At 32.9% G+C, this 19,488-nt stretch overlaps 1 protein-coding gene across 2 annotated transcripts in view; it reads right to left on the bottom strand.

Moving 5' to 3' along the window:
* Positions 1-238: 238 nt before the first annotated feature.
* Positions 239-19,488, bottom strand: part of PGR (progesterone receptor) — a gene marked incomplete at both ends in the record, with an annotated part of 98,264 nt that continues 79,014 nt past the window's right edge. For both annotated transcript variants that reach the window (XM_079707642.1, XM_079707643.1), the window contains 4 exons: positions 239-394; positions 3,039-3,196; positions 16,700-16,830; positions 18,311-18,455. In XM_079707642.1, coding sequence (XP_079563768.1) covers positions 239-394; positions 3,039-3,196; positions 16,700-16,830; positions 18,311-18,455 — 590 coding nt within the window. The remainder of the gene's footprint in view (positions 395-3,038; positions 3,197-16,699; positions 16,831-18,310; positions 18,456-19,488) is intronic.

Here is a 19,488-nt window from a genome sequence, read left to right as displayed (position 1 = left end):
CCTAATACTTTTTCAATCTTGTAAACTCTAAAATATGGGTACACAAAAACACTAAAAATTCAAATTATGCTTTATAAAGGAAATCAATTAAACCTCACAACTTTTATCTGAAATTTACACAGTATGATATGTTATAAATGTAAGGCTTTGAGAAGAACGTTGTAAAAACTCGAGACCTCATAATCCTGACCAAAACAAAAACAGACAAAATTTAATTTTTTAAAGATAAAAACGGCATTCACTTTTTATGAAAGAGAAGAGGTTTCACCATCCCTGCCAAGATCTTGGGTAATTGTGCAGCAATAACCTCAGACATCATTTCTGGAAATTCAACACTCAGTGCCCGGGACTGGATAAATGTATTCAAGCAGTACAGATGAAGTTGTTTGACAAGCTGTTGATTTAAAAAATGGATAAGAAACATATAAGAAAAATAATATATTCATATACTATACAAACATGGCAGCTTATTTTTCTAATAATAGAAATACTTAAGATTTCTTTTTCTTACCAAACTGAAAACATCTCCCTCCACTTTCTAGCATAATATGTAAAATATTACATATTCATGACAAAATATCCTAATATATAGAAAGATTTAAAGAAATGAAAGTATTCTGTAATCCCACAGGATAACCAGTGTGAACATTTTTATATATTTCAAGGTTTTTTTTAAATACATACTCAGGTATACACACAATATACACACATGCGTATATATTTCCATAAATGAAATTATTTTATAGTCTATTTCTTAATCCAGCTTTTTCATATAACAACATATAGACAATATATAGACTCTTCTATTTCAGTACAAACAACCCAGCATAATCCATTTTAATCTAATTTTAATTTTGTCAAAGTAATTCATGTACATAATTTTGAAAGTCAGCTAGTACTGGAAGACCTATAACAACAAAAACAACAGCAGCAACAACACAGATGTAACCACTTTAAACTTCTTTAGCCTGTGTCATTTGATATTTATCTGTGTATTTCTAATAAATTTTATTTTCCAAAGTTTACATTATTGATTAAGTTTCTATTAAATGAGGATTTAGCTGTCTTGTACTATACACCCCCCTCCTCAACTACACACACTTTCTCTTCTCTCCATTCTCTATATAGTTATATCTCAATTTTGGCTAAATCGATATCCAACATTTATATTATAAAGATTTTTTTTTTCCTACTGGATTACATTTTCTTTCTTATATGACTTACTTTAATTTTGCTAGGGCTAATCACCTTATGTTTCTGTTCCTTTTTATTTCTATATCACAAAGCCATAGTCAAAATTTCTGACAGGATTGTAAAGACTCACTTCAATATGTTCATGCAATTGGTAATAGCTCATTTCCATTTTTTTCTTGGTATTAGTGTCCTGAAATCCTCTGCATTAGTTAGTGTGTTGGGACACCCCTTTGCATCTCTCTTGGGTTGAATCTTCTATTTTGGCTTACTCCAGTGTTTTGTTGTAAAAAATCCTGCAGGTGCCCTTGAGAAAGTTTGTATTTGAGGTAATCTCTATGAGATCTTGCAAGTCTGAAAATACTTTTATGATGCCATCATATTTGTTTGATGGTTTGGCTGGTGAAAAACTTGTTGAAGATTTTTCTTTCCTTGAAAATTCTGAAGGTATTGCTCCATTGTTTTCTGGGTTCCAGTACTGCTATTGAGAACTCTAACATCATTCTGAATCCTGATGATTTGATGTGACTTATTTCTTTTTACATTGGTATATTTTATGATACCCTCTTTATTCCAGGTATGCTGAAATTTTACAATGTGCCTTGGTTCAGTTGTGCTGTGCCTGTATACTGGGCCCTTACACTCAGAAAACTCATATCCTTCAGTTCTAGCAACTTTTCTTTTATGATTTCTTACATAATTTCCTCGCCTTGATTTTCTCTCTTCTATCTTCTGGAAATTACTACTAACTGGAGAATGGAACCCCATGGATTAATCCCCTAAATTTGCTATCTCTCTACTTTTTCATATCTTTATCTTTTTTGTTATTTTTTTCTGGGTTTTCCTGAGATTTATATTTCCTGAGTTTTATATTTATATTGAATTTTTAATTTCTGCTCTTCTTTAATTATCCAAAAGTGTTTTCTTGCTAAATGTTCCTGTTTAAATGTTTTCTATTCTTGTTTCATGGATGCAACATCATTCTTATTTCTCAGAATATCTTAATTTTTTGAAGCTTTCTTCTATTTTCTGCACTCTTGCTGTTTCCTTTAAGTTACATTTTTTCTGTTTATTTTTCTCTCTGCCTTACATTTTAGAGGCTTTATCTAAATGGCTAATAATCTTGGCTGTCAGTTCATAGTCACCGTGAGGCCTCAAATTTGACCTGGTGAGTAGAGAGTTTTTTATGCTTTGCTGTTATTTTAGTGTGGTTTCTGAACACAGTAGTGATAAAAACTTGTATGCAATATGTCTCGACTAACCCCATATATCTTATTTTATTTACCCAGTTTTGGTGTCAGGTATTTCTAGGGTTTTTTTCCTCTTGTATAGGCAACTATGCATACATATCTTAAATACTTGTCTAATTATTTATTTAAGATAAGTCCTAAAAAGTGGGAATTTGAAAATCACACAAACTTTAACTACTGCTACATGCTGTCAGATTGTCCATTAGCATTGTTACTGACTTATAACTTCATCTAAAATGGTATGAGAGTCTTATTCTCCACATCCATATATTTGCTTTTCCTGTATACATAAAATCTTTTCTAGCTTAAGACAAAAACATTTGAGAGCATATTCAGAAAAATGTATCACAATTCCTATCAACCATTAAATTACTCTCAAATTATACAAATACTAGTAAAAGGATATTTGGGTGATCTACATTGGAAATGAAAAAAGCATAATATAAATTCTGAGCAGTATGATGCAGGTTTTTAAAATGTAAGTACAAATATAAATTTGAAGAAAACACATGAAGTAAAATTTATATTTCACATTTAAGAAGTTATAGATATAATTCAGAAAATAATCATTAATATTCTAGAAGACAAAATACTTACATCATGCAAGTTATCAAGGAGTTTCGTAAGTTGGTAGAAACGCTGTGAGCTAGGGACAACCCCTTTTTGCCTCAAACCAATTGCCTTGATGAGCTCTCTAATGTAGCTTGATCTCATCTCTTCAAACTGGCTTTGACTTCTTAGTCCTTCCAAAGGAACTGTAAGAAGATAATTACAAGTGGCAGTTATGTTTAAAAGAGATGACACTAGCAGTTTATAATATAAATTTCTGAGCTCTATAATGATTTATTTTGATTTGCAACTCTAGATAAAAACATCTTAAATAGGAAAAGTTTTAGACCATGTAAACTCATAGTTCTTTTGAAGAATATGATAAGAACAACTAGGTAAGTTAAAGAACATTTCAGCTTACGTATTTTAGAGCTATTAGCATTTGCTCAAAAGGGCACCTGACATTATTCTACATTCCTGTCTAAAATACTTAGTTTGATTTAGTTTACAACTACACGTATGCTGGATCTTTTTTGTCTTTGTCCCCTTCCTGCTGATATGAGAGAAAGCCATTGATATTTGAATTTTCTCTTATATTCAGCCACTTGGTTTTACTCTATTTTACTTATTCATTTATTTATATTTTTAAATCTAACAGCTTTTGTTTGATTTTTTTTTTTGGTATAAGACAATACTATATTCAAATAATAGCTTCATTTTCTCCTTTCCAACAGTTGTAGCTCTCATTTCTGCTTCATGGTTCAATGCATTGTTTAAGGCTTCCAGAACAATATTTAAAAATAATAGTAATGGTAAATACCCCTATTTTGTTGTTGATTTTACTGAGAATGCCTCTCATTCCTATTATGATGTTAACTGGTAATTTATATATCTACCTCTGAAATCTTTAATTCATACATCCAAATGTAGGGCACAACTTCCTACTCTTATGACGAGTTCTCTTGTTTCCACTACATAGTCAAATTACCTATTGCTTTTCTCCTAAATCTTTTTGGTCCTTCTGTTGTCGCTTGTCTGAGATGTCCTGGTTGATTTCTTTAGCAACTCTATTACCAGAACTCCCAATTTCCTTGTTTCCTTTTACTATGGTCTCACTTGTCCTACAAACAAATCTTCAAACTGAAGTGAAGTTTCTGACTTTTTCTGCAACTACATCCAGATTGCTGAAAGAAAAATCACATAATCTCTGGATTTATGATCTTGACCCTTAGCAGTATTTCTATAGAGAAGTGTACTTCATTTGAGCAAAGTCAACCTTATGTGTCCAGCAAAGGGAAATAAATAATCCTTTTTCAAAAACTCCTACTTTATTCCCTCTACCTGAATCAGACCTTGGCTTCCACTTCCCTTGGAAAAAAGATGGCCGCAGATAACAAACCTATAGAAACCAAAAGTTAATTCTTTGGTTTTGAGTTTTCAAGAGCTCACATCCTGAGTATAAAAGGGATTTAGAAAAGTAATCTTGGCAATATGAGAATTTTGCTCCAATTGAAAACTTAACTATTGTACATACATTTGTATGTATATGCTATGTGTATCTATGATCTTGTCCCTTTACTTCATATGGCAGCTATTTTTTTTTAATTTACCATTTTAACCTTTTATTACTTAAAAAAAAATTTTTTTTTTGGCTGCACCACATGGCATGTGGGATCGTAGTTCCATGCCCCCTGCATTGGAAGCTCAGAGTCTTAACCACTGGACCATCAGGGAAATCCCTATAGCAGCTATTTTAAACATCCATAACTCTTTTTACACTTCCCAACCAATCCTCAAATCTCCCTCACTCTTAAACATGACTATAAAATTATTTTTTCTTCTGATTACTGAAGTACTGTCTTTTCAGTGGGCTTTAAAGAGTTGGAAAACTAGTAACCCAAAGCCCTCACTCTATCCATCTAAGTGTTTAGGACCAGACTTGAACCAATTATCCTCTTTACAAGAGAAGCGGGCCTAATTCCACACTGCCTCATTCTTTTAGTATCAACACTAACAACATGCTCCTAGGATATGATAATCTAATCACTAGGCTCTCATCTTATGCTCCTGGGATATCTCTGAAAATTATCCTCCTCTCCTACTCTCTTCCCTAGATTTCAGATCTATGATGAACCAGCTCTCCAAAAAATGTCTATTTCCTTTGAGCTCTTTACATTAATTGTTTTCTTAATTATTACACCCAGCATTACATGATTGGAGAATTTTCTCTCAGATTCTTATTGATTCCACTTGTGGGTTTTTAGGAGTTCTTGTAAATATATTAGTGGCAAGTGGGAGAGAGTAAGGGAAGGGCAGTTAGCCAGATGCTATTTTAGATAAGAATACTTTAAAAAAAGAATACTTATTTTTGGTTTAGCTAATTTAAAAATAATGTGTATTCATTGGAAAAATTTTAGAAAATACAGAAAATACATGGAAAATTACAAGTCACTTGAGATTCTACAATCCAGTATTTCAGGACATTTCCTAATATTATATTGAGAACATTTACTTATATCATTAAAAATTCTTTAAAAATGACTGTTTTAATTCTCACATAAAATTTTATATCACAAAAATGTGTAGGACATACAATTTATTTAATTGTTTTATCATTTGACATTTGGAATATTTTACTAATCTAAACAATACTTATGATGAATGTCTTATTTTTTATGGATATATTCTTAGAAGTAGAATTACTAGAGTAAAATGTATTACCTGTCTTAACACTGATAATATACATTTCTAAACTACTTCTTACCAGTTAACTGTTTTGTGCTTTGTACTGAGTATTTTCATTTTAGGTAATCTTTGCTTTGCATAGAGAAAAATAAAATACCATCTCATTTTCACTTCTCTAATTATTAGTGAGGTTGAACAATTTTCTTAAGCTTTTTAGTGATTTTTTTTCTGTTTTGTATTCATTTATAATGATCTAAGCTGTATTTTAAATATTCTTCTCAGTCTGTGGTTTAAAGCCTAGTTTTAAAATATTTAATCAGTTTTGTAACTTTATTAGGTCAAAGAGTACTGCCCAGGCAATCCAAATTTTGCCATGCTCCAGAGGCAAACACTTTCAATTATTGCAACTATTTCTTTTGATCTTTCCTTCCATAGCTTTAAATAACATCCATATAGAGCTGCTCCTTGAGTTTTTATTTTTAACTTTTGACTTTCCAGTATGGAAAATGGGGCTGTAGCTCTATTTCCATATTCCAGATCTACTATTACCCCCACACCACAAACACACTCACACACGTAGAACTTCCTATTCCTCCTCTTCCTAATATCATTTTCATAATATTGGTTAGATCAATATTCAGTGTTTACTATTTTAGCTATGCAAAATGCTACTATAGTCAAGTCATATAACATTTACTATGATTTATTTTCTTTTCTAGTATAATTTTTGTTTTACTGAGAGTAAGTAACCATATTGATGGGTGTGAAGTGGTATCTAATTGTGTTTTTTATTTGTGTTTCTCTAGTGACTAGTGATGCTGAGCATTTTAATGGCTGTTTGTAAACCTTCTTTTGAGAAATGTCTATCAAGACCTTTATTTATTTTTGAATTGGTTTAATTTTTTATTGTTGAATTGTAGAGGTTCTTTATGTCATCTGGATATTAATACTTTTACCTTAGCAGACATAGGATTTTCAATATTTTCACCAATTCAATGGATTGCCTTTTCTTTGTGTTGTGTCCTTTGATACACAGAGGTTTTAAATTTTGATAAAGTCTATTTATCTTTTTCTTTTGTTGCCTGTGTTTTGGGTGTTATATCCAAGAAATCACTGCAAAATCCAATGTCACAAAACTTTCCCTCTATGTTTTCTTCTAAGGGTTTCATAGTTTTAGCTCTTAGATTTAGTTCTTTGATTTATTTCAAGTTAATTAAAATATTTGTTGAAATATAGTTGATGTACAATATATTAATTTCAGGTGTACTACATAATGATTTGACATTTGCATACATTGTGAAATGATCACCACAATCAGTATAGAAAACATCTGTCCTGATACAAAGTTATTACTTACAAAGTTATTATATTACTGGCAATATTCCTTATGCCATATATTACATGCCTTGGCTTATTTATTTTGTAATTGGAGGTTTTTACCTCTTAATCCCCTTCACCTATTTTGCCCCCTATCCCCTCCCCTCTGGCAACCACATATTTGTTCTCAGTATCTATGAGTCTATTTTCATTTTGTTTTGTTTGTTTTGTTTCTTAGATTCCACATGTAAGTGAGATCACATAGTATTTGTCTTTCTCTGAATTATTTCACTTAGCACAATATCCTCTAGATCCATTCATGTTGTTGCAAATGGCAAGATTTCTTTTTTTATGGCTGAGTAATATTCCATTATATATTGCCATATATATATATATATATATATATATATATATATATATATATATATATATATATATATATATATATATATATATATACCACATCTTCTTTATCCATTTATTTATCAGTGGACACTTAGATTGCTTCCATATCTTAGCTATTATAAATAGTGCTGCAGTGAACAGTGGTATGCATATATCTTTCCAAATTAGTGTTTTTGTTTTCTTCAGGTAAATACCCAGAAGTGAAATTGCTGGACCATATGGCAATTCTATTTTTAATTTTTTGAAGAACTTACATACTATTCATCATAGTGGCTGTACCAACTTACAATGCTACCAATGGTGCACAAGGGTTCCCTGTTCTCCACATTCTTGCCAACATTTGTTATTTGTTGCTTTTTTAATGATAAGCCATTCTGACAGGTGTGAAGTAGTATCTCATTGTGGTTTTGATTTGTATTTCCTTGATGATTAGGGACATTGAGCATCTTTTCATGTATCCGTTGGCCATCTGAGTATCTACTTTGGAAAAATGTCTCTTCAGGTCTTCTGCCCATTTTTTAATCAGGTTCTTGGTTTTTTGATATTGAGTTGTATGAGTTCTTTGTACATTTTGGATACTAACTCCTTATCAAATATAGAATTTGCAAATATCTTCTCCCATTCAGTAAGATGCTTTTACATTTTGCTGATAGTTTCCTTCACCTTGCAAAGCTCTTTAGTTTGATGTAGTCCCATTTGTTTATTTTTGCTTTCGTTGGCCTTGCCTGAGGAGATAGATCCAAAGAATATTGCTAAGACCAATGTCAAAGAGCATACTGCCAAACATAGGCAATAAAACACACTGTAGGAATTTTATGGTGTCATGTCTTACATTTAAGTCTTTAACCCATTTGAAATTTACTTTTGTACATGGTGTGAGAAAGTAGTCCAGTTTAATTCTTTTGCATGTAGCTGTCCATTTTTCTCAACACCATTTATTGAAGAGACTGTATCTTCATTGTATATTCTTGCCTCCTTTGTCTTAGATTAGTTGATCTTACAAGTATGGGTTTATTTCTAAGCTCTCAATTCTGTTTCATTGATCTATGTGTCTGTTTTTGTGCCAGTACCATAATGCTTTGATTACTGTAGCTTTGTAGTATAGTTTGAAATCAGGGCTCTTGATAGCTCTAGCTTCGTTCTTCTTTTTCAAGATTGCTTTGACTATTCAGGGTCTTATGTGTTTCCATACAAATTTTACAATTATTTTTTCTAGTTCTCTGGAAAATGCCTGTAGTATTTTGATAGGATTTGCACTGAATCTATAGATAGCCTTGGGCAGTATGATCATTTTAACATTAATTCTTCCAATCCATGAGCATTGTCTATCTTTCCATTTGTTTGTGTCATCTTCAATTTCTTTCACCAATGTCTTGAAGTTTTTAGATTACTTGTCTTTTATCTCTTTGGTTAGATTTATTCCTAGGTATTTTATTAATTTTGATGCAATTATAAATGGAATTGTTTATTAATTTCTCCTTCTGATAGTTTATTATAAGTGTATGGAAGTGCAATATATTTCTGTATATTAATTTTCTCTCCTACAACTTTATTGAAATCATTTATTAGTTTAAATAGTTTTTGGTAGCATCTTTAGGATTTTCTACATATAGTATCATGTCATCTGCAAACAGCAGCAGTTTTACTTCTTCTTTTCCAATATGGATGATATTTATTGCTTTTTCTTGTCTGACACTGTGGCTAGAACTTCCAATACTATGTTGAATAAACTGATGAAAGTGAGCATCTTTCTCTTGTTCCTGATCTCAGAGAAAATGCTTTCAGAGTTCATCACTGAGTATGACAGTGGCTGAGGGTTTGTCATATATGGCCTTTATTATGTTGAGATCTGTTCCTACCACATCCATTTTGTTAAGAGTTTTTATCATAAATGGATGTTGAATTTTGTCAGAGCTTTATCTGCATCTATTGAGATGATCATATGGATTTTATTCTTCAATTTGTTAATTTGGTGCATTATATTGATTGATTTGCACATACTGAAGCTTCCTTGCATCCCTGGGGTAAATCCCACCTCATCATGGTGCATTATCCTTTTAACGTATGATTAAATTCAGTTTGCTAATACTTTGCTGAGCGTTTTTGCATCTACGTTCATCATTGGCCTGTAATTTTCTTTTTTTGTGGTATCTTTGTCTGGTTTTGGTATCAGGGTGATGCTGGCCTCATAGAATGCTGGCCTATTTAATTTTTTTAAATACTTGAGAATAATACGGGTAAAATTTGCCTGTGAAGCCATCTGGTCCTCGACTTTTGTTTGTTGGGAGTTTTTGGATTATTGATTCAATTTCATTAACGGTAATCATTCTGTCCATATTTCCTATTTCTTCTTAGTTTACTCTTAGAGATTGTACATTTATTTTTTGTTTTTGTTTTTAGGTTTTTAAAAAATTTATCTTTGTTTTTTTTTTATTGGAGTATAGTTGCTTTACAATATTGTGTTAGTTTATACTGTACAGCAAAGTGAATCAGCTGCAGGTATACATATATCCCCACTTTTTTGGATTTCCTTCTCATTTAGGTCACCACAGAGCACTGAGTAGAGTTGCCTGTGCTATACAGTAGGTTCTCATTAGTTATCTATTTTACACATAGTATCAATAGTGTACATATTTCAATCCCAGAGATTGCACATTTCTAACAATGTATCCATTTCTTCTAGGTTGTCCATTTTATTGGCATATTTGTACTAATTGGTACATATTGCACTAACCTCTTACAATCTTTGTATTTCTGTGGTGACAATTGTAATTTCTTTTTCAATTCTGGTTTTATTTTTATGGGCCCTCTTCCATTTTTTCTTGGTGATTCTGCCTAAAGTTTTATTAATTTTGTTTATCTTTTTAAAGAAACAGCTTTTAGCTTAATTGATATTTTCTACTGTTTTTTCATCTCTGTTTCATTTATTTCTGTTCTGATCTTTCTTTCTTTTCTTCTACTAAGTTTGGGTTTTGTTTGCTCTTCTTTTTCTAATTCCTTTAGGTGTAGATTAGATTGTTCATTTGTTTGTTTTTTGTTGTTGTTGTTGTTGTTGTTGTTGTTGTTTCTTGAGGTAGGCCTGTATTGTTATAAATTTCCCTCTTGGAACTGCTTTGGCTGTGTCCCATAGATTCCAGAACAATTTGTTTTCCATTTTCATTTGTCTCAAGGTATGTTTTTATTTTCTCTCAATTTCTTCAGTGACCATTGGTTGTTTAGAAGCATATTGTTTAGACTCCCTGTAATTTTTTCCAGTTCTTTTCCTTGTAGTTGATTTCTAGTCTCATACCATTGTGTTCAGAATAGACACTTAATATGATTTCATTTTTCTTAAATTTATTGAGACTTGTTTTGTGGCCTAGCGTGTGATCTATCTTGGACATTGTTCCATGTGGACTTGAAAAGTATGTGTATACTCTTGCTTTTTTAATGGAATGCTCTGTAGATATCTATTAAGTCCATCTAGTCTAATGTTTCATTTAAGGCCCATGTTTTGTATTGACTTTCTGTCTGGATTTTCTGTACATTGATGTAAGTGAGGTGTTAAAGTCCCCTAGTATTATTGTATTACTGTCAATTTCTCCCTTTTTGTGTGTTATTATTTGCTTCATGTATTTAGGTGGTATTTTATACCTTTTTAGTGTGTGTATCCCTTAACTACTTATTGTATATAGATGATTTTACTACTTTTGTCTTTTAACCATTTACTAGCTTTACAAGTGGTGATCTACTACCTTTACTGTATGTCTGTCTTTACTGGTAAGAATTTTCCTTTCATAGTTTCGTATTTCTAGTTGTTGCCTTTCCTTTCTGCTTAGCAGAGTCTCTTTAACATTTTTTGTCAAGCTGGTTTAGTGGTACTGAACTCTTCTAGCTTTTGCTCGTCTGTGAAATTCTTTTTCTTTCCTTTAAATCTGAATGATATCCTTGCTAAGTAGAGTATTCTTGGTTGTAGGTTTTTTCCTTTCATCACTTTGAATGTATCATGCCACTCTCTTCTTGCTTGCAAAGTTTCTGCTGAAAAGTTAGCAGATGGTCTTAAGGAAGTTCCCTTGTACATAACTAGCTGGTTCTTTTTCTTGCTACTTTTAAGATTCTGTATTTATCTTTAATTTTTGTCATTTTAAGTATCATGTGGCTTGGTGTGGACCTCTTTGGGTCCATCTTATCTATAGTTTTTTGTGCTTCCTGGATCTGGATGTCTGTTTCCTTCCTCAGGTTAATGAATTTTTCCAGCTATTATTTCTTAAGGTCTTGACCCCTTTCTCTCTCTTCTCTCTTTCTCGGACTGTGTAATACAAATGTTAGTATGCTTGATATTGCCCCAGAGGTCTCTTAACCTATCCTCATTTTTTAAAGTTCATTTTTATTTTTTCTGTTCAGCTTGGGGGATATAGACTACTTCATCTTCCAGATCACTGATCCATTCCTCTGTATCATCTAATCTATTTTTTCTTTCTAGTGTATTTTTTATTTCAGTTATAGTATTCTTCAGCTCTGATTGGTTCTTTGTATTTTTTAACTCTTTGTTGGAATTCTCACTGTGTTCATGAACATCTTTACAATCATTACCTTGAACTCTTTTTTGGGGGGTGGAGCGTGGGTAGACTGCTTATCTCCAATTCATTTGGTTCTTTTTCAGAGATTTTGTTTTGTTTTTCTGTTTGGAACATATTCCTCTTTATTCTCATTTTGCCCAACTCTCTGTGTTTGTTTCTATGTGTTATGTAGGTTGGTTACATTTCCCAAACTTGGAGAACTGGCCTTATGAATGAGACGTTCTAGGGACCCAGCAGTATGTTCCCCTCTGGCCACCAGAGCTATATTCTCTAGTATGTGGACTGTGTGTGCCCTTCTGTTGTGGTGGGGCAGACAAGTGTGGGTGCACTGGTAGGGAGGGCTGGTTCCCTGTGAGTCCCTGCCTCATGTGGTGGCTACAGGCTCACTGGCAGGCAGGGCTGGGTCCCTGTGTAGCTGGGCAGCCCAGGGTGGCTTGGGGTTGGTACCTGCTTTCTGGAGGACAGGTAAGCCCCTGTGCTAATCCAGAGAGAAGATTCCAAAATGATGTTTGCCAGCGCCTGTGTTATCATGGTAGAATGAGCTCCCCAAAATGGCTGCCACCAGCATCTTTGTTCCTAGGGGTAGTCCCAGTTGCCTCCTGCCTTCCTGGGGGGCTCTCCAAGATCAGCAAGTGGGTCCAACCCAGGCTCCTTTCAGACTACTGACATTATGCTAGGACTTGGGAGTATGCGAGATTTTGCATATGCTTTTTAAAAGCAGCACCTCTGTTTCTTATAGCTTTCCAGCTCTCTCAAATGTAAGCCCCACTGGTTTTCAAAGCTAGATATTCTGGGGGCTCATCTTCTTGGTGCAGGACCCAGGGCTGGGGAGCCTGATATAGGACTCATACCCCTTGCTTCTTGGAATGGACCTCTACAATTGTGATATTTCTTCTATTTGTGGGTTGCTGACCCAGGGATGTGGGTCCTGACTATACTATGTTTCCACTTCTCCTACCTGAGTCATTGTGCTTCCTTATTTATCTCTTTTGTTATGGAAAATCTTTTCTGATAATCCTCAGGTTGTTCTCATAGATATCTGTTCTGAAAATAGCTGTAATGTTGGTGTGTCTGTGGGAGGAGGTGAGTTCATATTCTTCCTACTCCATTATCTTGAACACCTCTCTCCAAAATGACAAGTTAATTTTTGTATATAGTGTAAGGTAAGGGTACAACTTAATTTTTTTGAATGAAATTTTACATATACCATTTGCTGAAAAGACTGACTATTCCCTTAATGTTTATATCTTTATTTCTTTTTCTAATGTTTTGTTATTCTCTTTCTAGATTTGGGTGTTGGGCTTCCTTCTGAACTGTGATTTTTCTTTATTTTTTTGTCTTTTTTTGGTTTTTTGCTCTACTTTTGAGAGGTTTTTCAACTCTGTCATCCAATGGCAGTACTCACTTTTAAATTTTATATATATATATATATATATATATATATATATATAAATTTCCAAGAGCTCTTTTCTTTGTGTTATTCATTTTTTAGGTATCCAGTCATTGTTTTATGGTTAGAATATGCTCTTTTATCTTTCTAAAGAAGGATGGCTTTTAAATTATTTTGAAGTTTTCATCTCCCTACATGGTTTCTGTTTCCTCCAAGTTTTTTTTTTTTTTTTTTTTTGTCTTTGTCTTTGATATCAAACGCCTTCCCCAGATGCCTTGGTTGTTTATTTATATTCAAGAGTGGAAAATTAAAAAGCTGATTGATAGTTCTGTTTGAATGGATAGTGCTTATTGACTGTGAGCTTTAGTACAGGGGAATCTGGCTAAGCTATTTTAAAGAGAGACTCTTGTTATTAGCATATTTAGTTCTTTTTCTTTCCAGCTAAACACATTCTTTAGAGAAGAATCTTTCATTTTCCTATCTGGAGAATAGAAACTTGGATGACGGTGTTCCAGAAGACAGGTGGGTTTCGAGGATGGTGTCTCAACATTTAGTATATACTTAATTTGTTTCCACTATCGAACCCCTCACCCTCATCAGTGCCTGCAGTTCACCAATCCAGCTGCCTTCTGTTATATCTTCTTCAAGGAATAAACCTACAATCTCTGCCTTAGTTGCAGAACTATTGCATGGTTGGATGATATTTGGAAACAGACTTTCAACAGAACTTGGTGTTTTAAATTCCACTTTCATTCTCATTTCAAAAAACAAAATCATGTTGTCACTAATTGCAAAACATGTTAGAGGTTCAGTGATGCAAATCAAGGTGCTTTTTGACTTTTCTTACTTCAGGCTTAGAATCCATCTTCTCAGGTATGCTAAATTAGTTCTACTTGCTGGCTTGCAGAATTTTATTGCTATTGATTTTTCTTTCATTTTCTTTCCCTTTTATTTTATTCCTTAAAAAAATCCCTTGACTAATTTTTTATGTAGTTTTATTAGGAACAATGGTAAAAGTGTGTGTTCAAACAGCCATATTTTCCTGGATATCTGTATTTTAATTTTTAATGGCAAATGGGAGGTTTAAATTCTTATCAAATCATTGAACTTTTTCTTTGCCAACTTTCCTATTGCATTTATTTTTTAAAAGGTATTCCTTATTTGAGATTTCTAAATCATTTATATTCCTTTTAGCTACTTTTTAACAATTAAGGTCCTTATAATTATGTGCCATTTATTTTAGGATACAATTTGAGTTAAATATCCAAACTAAGTTTCCCCCAAATATAAAGCTACTTTTCTCAACAATATTTATTTGTTCCATGCTCAAAGATCTGTCATGTTTCCATGCAGCATATTAAGTTCTAGTATATACTAGTCTGACTTAACTAATTCAGTGTATGTATTTCTCTTCCATACTCTATTATTGTAGCTTTCTAATTATCTCTCTGCCCCCAGATTTTTGTAATACTTATCTATTTTTTAAGACTTAAGGATGAATTTTCAATAACTTTGCCAAGTCTCTCCTGAAAAATCCCATTAAAATTTGTGCAAATTTTATTACACAATTATATATAATAACATATATATATATATAGATAGATAGATAGATAGATATATAATGTATAGTACTATTCCTAAATATATGATTTTCCCTTTTCTTGAAGTTGCAAGTGGCCAAATACCTTGCCTTCTATGGTATGTGAGGGGAAGTCATATGTATCTCCCTTCCTTCCCTTACCACTCCCTTTCCTTACCACTGCTCTAGTGATTATGGAAGCATGCATCAAGATGTAGCCTCCATTTGCCTGGAACACCTGAGTGATGACAATGTGCCTCCCTGTTGATCTGCATTGGAAATATAGTAAGAAGAATAAATACTTAAAAAAATTTTTTTTGATAAGCTACTGAGATTTAGGGTTGTTTGGCCCCCAGCATAAGGTAGCCTAGCCATAATTACAGAATTATGTTAATGATTTCAACTAATTTGGGAGATTTAGGACTATCTGTGATATATCTGTTATTGGATTCATTACTGTCAAGAAAAGAATGACAGGCATTAACTGCTGTATTATTACATTTATTCCAGTTGACTCTCTTGGCCAGTCCCATATCAATTCCATTAACCCCTTTTATGCTTTTTCATCAAATTAGGCTTGCAGGACTATGCTCCAGATAGGGTTTCCAAGGGTGGGGGATAAGGCTATGGATCCTTAGATCCTGTATTAATCTGTATCTGGACATAGATTTCATGAGGTAAACTTTCTTCTTAAGAGTTCAGCTTTTCTGCCTTTCCTCTTGATATACTCCCCAGCCCCACCATTCAAGATTTATGCCATTAGAAGGAAGTCTCTGCACAATCATTGATGAGAAACTATTGGCTCACTTTCTACCTAAGACCTTAGCTTTCTGTGGTTTCCTTTCAAATTACTATGAGTGAAGGAAGGGCCAGATTAGACGTTCAAAGCCTGAGTCTACCTGTGCATGGAAATGTCACAGAAAAGGGTAAAAGTTAGAAGAAATTTAAAAAAATTTCCCTCCCAGACCCTTGGAGATCCACTGAAACAGAGGTGCATGTGTTCTTTGTGTATTAAAGAATGAATGGATATCTACCCATCCTTCTGGTTACCAATGCTGTTCTATAGTACAACATTTCCTTTTTCTTCAGGGTATGCAACTAGGGTGCATTTTCCAGCCTCTCCTGCAGTTAAGGTGAGACATAGAATGTGGGTGGCAGACAGTTCAAGGTCTCATCTCTAAACCTTTTCTTACGCAGTGCTCATCTTCTAGTCAGATCCAATGGAGTACTCCAAGGTGATGAAAAGTGTAGAGCCCCTGGATGTAAAGAGCCTGGGTTTTCTTGCCAACCCACTGGACTGACTGTGAGTAATAAATAAACTGCTATTGTACTATACTACTGATCTTTACAGTTACGTGTTATAACCGTTAGCCTATCCTGACATAAAGAGAATAGTTACAAATAAAATTGTGCATTTTACAGAGTAAATCCTCAGTGAGGTGGGGATGTAGGGAAGCATAGTTTGTATTTATGCAATATTAATTAGTTTATAATATCTAATTGGATGAATATGAAAAAGTCATTTAATTATGTTTTACCTAAAAAGGATAGAAACTGGCTTAATTGATGGGCTATTTTAATATTAGGTGATTGATAGGTAAAACCTGAGAAATATGAAGTAATATTATTATAGTCTATGGATGTTTCTCTTTTGCAGTTATTATCTAAGATTCATAGCTCCTGTGTAATTATATGATCATATTGTTGTTTGAAACTTTCCTAATGAATTAAAAATTAAGAAATATCTTGTATTAAGTTACTTATGCTCACTCACTTGTATTAAGAAGTAGCAATACTTTCATACAGAGGAACTCTTCTTGGCTAACTTGAAGCTTCACAAACTCCTGTGGGATCTGCCACATGGTAAGGCATAATGAATAGAATGATGATTCCTTCATCCGCTGTCTTGCACCACACACAACACACAAAAGAAAAAGCAACAGGAAAAAAAAAAACACATAGAGTAGCTTAGCCAGTTTATGTAATGTATCAGAGATTATGAGATTTAGTAATTACCTGACTTATTGAAAATGACTTTTTATAAACCAACTCAATATTTGGAATTTTAAATGTCTTCTAAATTTAGTCACAATACTGGATTTTTGAAGTTAGAAAATTATATTAAATACACATTAACTAAGATTAATGCTGTTTCTCACTTTTATCATCACATTTAAAAAACCTAAACCAAGAAAGGAGAGCAAAGTTGTGGGAGTTGAAAATGTGGTACTGAGGAACACTCAGGAAATACTTTATTTACTGATTTTTTCCTGTGAAAAACACAAATAAAATTTTGTGTGCAATCTAATGGGAGAGTGAATTCAATTCACAAAAATTGAATAGTATAGAATAGTTCAGTGCACTCAGTTTAGAGTATCCAGTATAAAATAGTTACACTGTGAACTATTCTAGAGGAAATGTATGGTGATATAGAAAAGACAACATTAACAAGCATTAAATAATTGACAAGACAAACAAATTCTGAATGTTGAGAAAATTTACTTAAGGCATTTTTTCAACTCTGTACTGTTTTGTAATATTTGTATTAGTCAAAGAAGTGAACAGGAATAGTGGGAAAAAAACTAGATTTTGACTCAGAAGAGCTAAGATTCTTTGGCAAATTATGCAATCTCTTCTGCCTCAGTTTCCTGGACTGCGAAATAAAGGGTGCTGATTCCTTACCAACTTCAAGGGATTGTAGGGAAAAATGGAATAAAATATATGAAAGTTACCTGTAATCTGTAAAGACTTATCCAAATATAAATTATCATGTTATATAATTCTGAATCAGCATGCAACATTAGGACAGTATAAATATTTCCATGAAAATATTCTTACTCAGTTTAAGGTTACATGTAGAAAGTTAATTACAGTAATTCCAATATAATGAAGCAAATTGAATTCAATTTCAGTATTTATCTTTCAATATTTTAAATAAATTACCAGTCTAATTTTTCCTCTAGGAAAAGAGATAATATTTTTACTTTTTGAAGGTAAGTCAATACTTTCATGCAAAAATATTCCTCATTTAATTCATTATCTTCACTACTACCAATGTAAAAATTTTAATTAGATAAAGTAAATATTTACTTTTGTCTTTAAGTATATTTCTTGATACATTTTTGAAGTTTAAAAAATTTTGATTTGTGACAACTATTGAAGTAAAAGAAAAAAGCTCCAAATGTCAAATCACTGATAAAATAATAAAAATTTATTAATGTTGTCATTTAAAGCTATATCCCGAGGTAGTTCTAAGAAACCTTTCAGGAAAATTCTATTATTTAGGACACTAGATGTATGATCATCTATTGAAATGTAATTTTCAAGATTATCCTACGTATATACTTTTGATAACAATAACAACAAATATCAAGTTACTACTTACTCATTTAGTATTAGATCAGGTGCAAAATACAGCATCTGTCCACTGACATGCTTATAAGATCTCCATCCTAGTCCAAATACCATTAAGCTCATCCAAGAATACTGGATGAGAGTTATCTGGTCATCAATATGTAAGTTTCGAAAACCTACAAAATAAATTTACATATAAAATGATCACAAAAATCATTTTGTCAAAAACCTTAAAAATAAATAAAAATTTGAAAATAGATATAAGTAGGGTAATGTAATATAATGTTTTCAATCTCAATATATTTACAAAAAAAAGCAGGGAATAATAATAGAGTCCAAAACACTAAAAAGAAGAAGACTCTGGAATTTATTAAAATTAGTCACTGAGATTTAGCATTTCTGGGAATTCACTAATTAAATCAAACATCTATCATTCATTCATGCAACACTCATTTATTGAGAGCCAATTGTGTGCCAGGCACTGTGGTAAAATCTTGGGGTTATGAAGATGAGTAAGACACAACCGTTGCCCTTAAAAGAAGCTTGCAACTCAACAGGAGAGATAAGCACATAAGTACTGTGATAGAGAAGGTAAGAGGGAATACACCAGGCAATAGGGAGATCAGGAAAATTGCCCCCAAACAGAAATAATGCCTGAACAGAATAGAGTCAGTTGGTTGAGGAATCTTAATTCTTTGGGATTTAAACATAAATTGGTTTTATTTTGTAAAACCACTGCTTTCAATTATGCTACATCTAGTTTTTCTTTAACAATCCTTAATTAAATTTTGGGTAGATTCCATAGTTTTCTGGTCACTTTTGCTTGCTGAAGCTTAATCCAGTCTCACTTTAAACTGCCATATGGCTTAAGAGGATTAGAGTCTGTGGGTATGGGTGTGTTTGTGTGTGTGTGTGTGTGTGTGTGTGTGTGTGTGTGTGTGTGGTGTGAATACTCTGGTCTTTCACACCTTCACAACCTCCCTCTTTTAGACCTTTCTCTGGTGTTGGTGGCAGAGGAAGGATGGCAGGGAAAAGGCAAGTGTATCTTCACTTACATAGTCAAAGTTTTCTCTCCATCTCTTTCTAATTCTCTTTTTGCCCACTTGGGGGAAGATGACCAGCTCAGCACTGATGGGCTTAAAGGAGGGAGGGGTAAAGAGATGCTTGGAGGCATGGGCTGGGGTCAGATCGTGGATGGTCTTGTATTCC

Source organism: Hyperoodon ampullatus, assembly GCF_949752795.1.
Source record: "Hyperoodon ampullatus genome assembly, chromosome: 7".
NCBI lineage: Eukaryota > Metazoa > Chordata > Mammalia > Artiodactyla > Ziphiidae > Hyperoodon > Hyperoodon ampullatus.
The sequence above is the reverse complement of the archived record's forward strand: the minus strand, read 5'-3'. Positions and strand labels throughout refer to the sequence as shown.